At 39.4% G+C, this 6,119-nt stretch overlaps 1 protein-coding gene across 5 annotated transcripts in view; it reads left to right on the top strand.

Moving 5' to 3' along the window:
- Positions 1–3,116: 3,116 nt before the first annotated feature.
- Positions 3,117–6,119, top strand: part of stxbp5b (syntaxin binding protein 5b (tomosyn)) — a 44,871-nt gene continuing 41,868 nt past the window's right edge. For all 5 annotated transcript variants that reach the window (XM_079852836.1, XM_079852835.1, XM_079852833.1 and 2 more), the window contains exon 1: positions 3,117–3,607. In XM_079852836.1, coding sequence (XP_079708962.1) covers positions 3,461–3,607 — 147 coding nt within the window. In that variant the 5' untranslated portion in view covers positions 3,117–3,460. The remainder of the gene's footprint in view (positions 3,608–6,119) is intronic.

Below are 6,119 nucleotides of genomic sequence, written 5' to 3'. Positions count from 1 at the left end.
CTGATGTTTTCTTAGACAAGCAAAGGTAAACCGTCATTCTACCAGATGAACTTATAGGCCTTGCTAATATAACTTTAGACAAATATTAGCCTCCGATATGTTTTTTTATGCTCATGCCCACTCTCCCAAAAAAACAAAACACGAAAGCAGTATTTCGCCTCGTTCATATCGTTCGTTCCCGGTAAAAATACTAGTATGCATGACAACACAATAAAAAAAAAAAAAAACTGGCCATCAGTTGGAAAGAAAATATTACTTTACTTACCTCGGTAGACATAACTGGTTTTGAAATAGCCGGTTCCTCTGCTCAACTGGGTTGCTCGTGGCGAGGGGGGAGGGACAACAGTTCATTTTTATGACAGTGTGTTTGAAAGCATTTACTACCAGACACTAGGGGGAGCTTCGTAGAGAAAAAACACTCAGGCTTGCCTGGTGTCCCTTTAAGAGACAAGTTGTATCGAGTGACCCAAGACGCTCAGACAAAGCAAGATACAACTCAGTTGTTAGTTCCAAAGAGCCGTCGGGAAATACTTTTCCAGGCGGCTCACTGTAACCATGTGGCAGTGCATTTGGGTAGCAACATTAAATCGTCTAATGACCTGATTTTTCTGGCCGGGCATTCACGAGAATGTGTGCAGGTGGTGTGCCACTTGTCATGAATGTCAATTGGTAAACCCACCGGCCACTCCAAAAGCGCCTTTACACCCACTCCCTCTCAAGCAGGTCCCCTTCGAGAGAATTGGTCCATCCTCATCGGGCCATTAGAACGATCCGCACAAGGGCATCGTTTTGCATTAGTCCTGGTGGATTATGCAACACGATACCCTGAAGCAGTAGCACTCCACAGCATTTCCGCAAAAAGCGTGGCAGACGCTCTGTTCCGTTTAATCTCCCGAGTGGGAATCCTGAAGGAGATTCTCACTGATCAAGGCACGGCGTTTATGTCACATATGATTCACGAACTGTACGCATTATTGGGCATTAAATCCGTTCAAACTAGCGTCTATCACCCACAAACAGACGGCTTGGTCGAACGATTTAATCGCACTTTAAAAACCATGATTCGGAAGTTCGTTCACGAAGACGGCAAAAATTGGGATAAATGGCTGGAACCCCTGTTATTCGCTGTGAGAGAGGTCCCGCAAGCCTCCACGAGGTTTTCCCCTTTGAACTTCTGTATGGGTGTCAACCACGCGGGGTGCTTGACGTCATGCGAGAAGCTTGGGAGGACGGACCATCTGAGAGTAAAAACGAAATTCAGTATGTTATGGACCTGAGAGCAAAACTTCACACTTTGGGGCGGCTCTCAATGGAGAATTTGCTACAGGCCCAGAACACACAGAGCCGGTTGTATGACAGGGGGACCAGACTACGAGAATTTGCACCGGGAGATAAAGTACTTGTATTATTACCCACGTCTACCTCAAAGTTACTCGCTAAGTGGCAAGGACCATTCGAGGTCACACAACGGGTTGGAGATCTCAATTATGTGGTGATTCGGTCGGATAGGAACGGGGCACGTCAAATATGTCACCTCAACCTCCTAAAAAAGTGGACTGAGGCGGAATCAGTGATGTTAGCAATGACAGTGACGGGAGAGGAAGATCTCGGACCAGAAGTGAGTACCAAAACCTAATCTGTCGCTCTGGCCCCGGGGGGAGATCACCTCTCGCCGTTGCAACTCACTGACATAGTCAGGTTGCAAGCAAATTTTGCAGATGTGTTTTCGTCCCTACCTCATTCAGCACCACTTTGAGACAGAGCCGGGCGTCGTGGTGAAAAGCCGGCCATATCGGTTACCTGAACACAAAAAAGGTAGTTCAGACGGAATTAGAGGCAATGCTAGACATGGGGGTAGTAGAAGAAGCCCACAGTGATTGGGCAAGCCTGCAGGCCGAATGGCTCCCCGGCCTGAGTCGGGCGGTTGGGGGTATGTGGCAAGGTGGGCATGGTTCAGCGAGGTCTGCACTGAGAGAGAGAGCTGGGAGACGTGGTGAGTAAGTAGGTCAAGTGCATAATGACAAACACCTGTGTCTCGTTGCAGTAATTGGCGCGGAGAGATCGCATAAAGCCACTGAGGATCGTTGGCTGTGAGAGAGAGAGACTAACTCAGGACTCGTGGGTGTTGGGATCGCCGGAGAATGCCTGGAAAGCTGGAAAGAATATTCTATTGTGTTAATTAAGAAGAGTTTACCTGCAGCACAGTGTGCGCACGCTTTATGTTGATTTTGATCAGAGAGAATAAAACTCCACGATCCTCAGTACGCTGACCATGTCTTCTTCCTTCCATCCCACAAACATTGTTACATGGATATTTGGATATGAATGGATATTTCTATATGTTGCTGTTTCATGACTTGGACTTTGTTTATTTTGTTCATTTTATTATAGTACAATAGGCTATATACTATAGGATGGCAGATTCTCATTGCGACAGCTACTTCAATTTAAATATACAATTAAAAAGTATTTTTTTTTTTTGGTGTGGGTTTGGGTGGGGGTCTTTTTAAAAAATATATTTTTCCTTTGTTTGTTTATTTTATGTAGCATACTTTTTGTATACCTTTTTGTGAGACTTTGATCTGTTTTATGTTTGTAAAAATTGTTATAAATATATATTTTTTAAAGAATCCTAAAAAGAATGATCAGTTTATCCACAATTATTAAGCAGCACAACTGTTTTCAACATTGATAATGATAATAAATGTTTTTTTGTGCAGCAAAAAAGTATACTTTTTTATTAATTATTGTTAAATATAATAATAATAATACCAAATTAATATAGTATTTGTTTATTAATATTGTTTGATGATAATAATAGCTAATTGTTAAAAAATAAATCAAATTGTTTCATTATTATTTCATTACCATTCATAGTGATTCAATAAAATTGTAGTAGGCTATTATTGAGTGTACAAAAATAAAACCGAGGAAAGCCATCATCATCACGGTGGGTGATTGCTCTCATCTTCATCATAATCCTCCTCTAATGTTCGTACTGTTGACTTTGCTGAAGGTTATTTTAGATAACTGTCATAGACCAATCGCACTGATCCTGAGTCAGTGCGCCGCAGCGGCGCGTCTCCTACACATCCGGGTGTCGCGTCGACAGCGCAGACTCGTCGCGGGGATTGCAGCGCTCTGCGTTTCCGCGTTAGCAGTGGGGGGAACCAGCCGAGGGGAGGGAACGGAACACAGCGAGATTGACCAAATCTAACTGGATTACGCTGTCTGCGTCGCGATTAAAATGAAAAAGAAGTGACATTTCGACCCGGCGGCCTTGTTTAGGAAATGAGCGTGGGATTATGACATTCGCTCGGGCACGAGACGGGATGACAACACTGCCTGACATGTGAGACATCAACAACAGTGCGCTTGTGTGGCTGTCTCCGCCACCTTCGGTTTATGCTCGCTCTGTTCATGCACATTCTGCCTTCGTTTTGCATTTGCTGGAGGTAATATGAAGAAGTTTAATATCAGGAAGGTGTTGGACGGCTTGACTGCGTCCTCCTCTTCCTCCTCCGCTGCCGCGTCCCCTCCATCGGGAAGCAGGGAGAATGACTTGATTCAGGAGACCCTGCAGTCAGAGCATTTCCAGCTCTGCAAGGTGGGATTAGTTACTGTGATCTCACACAGGGGGCTATGTGTGTGTGTGTATGTATGTATGTGTGTATGTGTGTGTAGATGTGAGTGGCGCCAACTCGCCTCAATATTTTAATGATATTCTAGTGCATTTAAAAGCAGCTCGCCAAGGGTCGATGGTTTTCAACTCGCATCACAGTCGGTTAAATCACACACACACACACACACACACACACACACACACACTCGTCTTTTTTTAACCGTCACCGACTGGAATAATCACCCAGAGGTCGGTCCATCGAGATAAATGACTCGTGTGACGTCCGAGTTGACTGTTGACTAATCGGTGTTCGGTGTTTAAGACGAATTAATTTACTCTATAATTACTTTTTCAACGAGAGGTACTGATTCAAGTTAGTATGAGTCATTTTAAATGACAGACTAATTTCTGTCATGCCGAAAGGCGTGTCAGTCTCGTCTGTCAAGAAATACCTGTGCCTTGTCTAGCAGTTTAATTCGGATTTTAGAACAGAACAGTGTGAATGCATGGTTTATGTTCTAATTCGCTGTCTGTTGAAAATCGTAGGAGCCAAACTAATAATTATTTAATATATTTTTAAATATTTTAAATTATTAAAAAAGATTACATATTGATGTTAATATTGATAATAATTAATAAAATACTATTTTTAAATATTTGATTGCCATTTATTTATTTATATTGATTCAATGTAATTGTAATATTATTGAGTGTCACTGTGTATGGTGGATCTTTATCATAGTCATTATCTAGTGTTGCTTTCGTGAAGGTTATTATGGATGGAGGGGAACTGATTTAAGTTAGTATGAGGTACTGTAGAATGACAGACTAATTTATGTCAAACATGACTGTCAGGAAATACCTATCTTTTTTTCAGTTGAAAGTAAAGACATACATAAATAAAAAAAAAAGCCAAAATATAAAATGTCATGGATGTATAATTAGAGAGTAATCCACTAGGCTATTTTGTATAGAGGGGTCAAAATGACCTACTGTAAAAGTACAAAAATACAAAAATAAAAGTTTGTTGAGATTTAGAATCTAAAAGGATATTAAGAGATTGAGTTACAGGCATGCAAACTTCGGGCAAAAAACAAAAGAAGTGCCTTTTTCCCATTTTTGAAATGTCACCATTGGCACATAATGCCAAAAAGAATGTTAAATTCAGCAGATTTTACTAATAGACCAACCAATCTCTGTGTAAAAGAATAACGATGCTGCCATCTTTCTCTAAAGTCATTTTTACCCCCCTGTTCCAAATCTCAGTTGAAAAGTGTCATTTTGACCCCCTCGACAAAACAATGGATAACTCCCTAAATATACATCCATGACTTTTAATATTTTGGCTTTCATCACTATGTTCTTTCTTCAGAAAAAAAATATTAGCCTAACAAAATCAAAAATTTGAGCTGGGGAAATTTCTGACATTTTGTCGATTTGTAATTATGACCTTGCAGTAATACTAACGAAATAAATATGATAACTAAAACTATTTAACAAAAATATAGATATTTAAAATGTTATAATTATATTTACTAATTTCATTTTCATAAACTGTGAATATACTGTAATTGCAATTTGCAACTTTTTAACTTTTCAAATGTTAAATGATGTTTGTGCTTTTAAGAATTATGCGTTGTGGCGGCAGAACTTTCAGGAACATTTAAAATTGTGTTCAAAACAATCCCGCACCCTGTTCAGACCCTGTTATTATTTACATACACACAGTAGGCTATTACTTCAACTTTAGTAAGCATTTGACTACTTTGAAGTTCTTATCGCTGATAAAAAAGAAAGGCCTTGCTGACTTTTAATGATTTGTGTTTTCTGAATTGTTAATCCTTGTTTGTATTTCTCCACATGGCTTATTGATATAATGTTCCTTTTTATTTTTCTTTGTTTACCTCATGTATATTGACATACTCAAAGTATCATGATGATTATGCACTGACCTAAGGATGTTTCCACATATGCAATGTTTAACTAACATTGTGTTTTCTTTGCTCAAGTCTTTTAGAGATTCTTTTGAATTATTGACATGGAATTATGTTTTCTGTCAGGCATAATATTTTCCAAAGGAAAGGTTAAGTTTGCCTAAAAAATGAAAATAATTGTTATTTACTGACCTTCATGTATATTGTATATCATGTATAATTTTTGTATATCTTTACGCAGATCTTTTACATATAATAACATGTCAAGCTCTAAAAAAGTATGGTAAAAGTGCTTCCTATTCTAGTCTTCTGAGGCTGTATGAGGGACAGATTGGATTATAGGTTATTGTCTGAAAATTAGCTTTACATTTTTTTTATCCAATCCACATCTTTGCATTGGTGTGTTTGGTCACAGGGAAGGTTATCAGCAAATAACAACTTCAATTTCTGTCAGTTTCTCATCAAAGTTGCTTCTAAAGACTCAGAATATAGGGCACTTGATAGACGTGGTCAACACAGGTTTAGATCAAAATGTGAATAAGAACTTTCATTTTATGTGTGAA

This window comes from Squalius cephalus (assembly GCF_949319135.1).
Source record: "Squalius cephalus genome assembly, chromosome: 20".
NCBI lineage: Eukaryota > Metazoa > Chordata > Actinopteri > Cypriniformes > Leuciscidae > Squalius > Squalius cephalus.
This window is presented reverse-complemented; position numbering and strand designations above follow the sequence as displayed.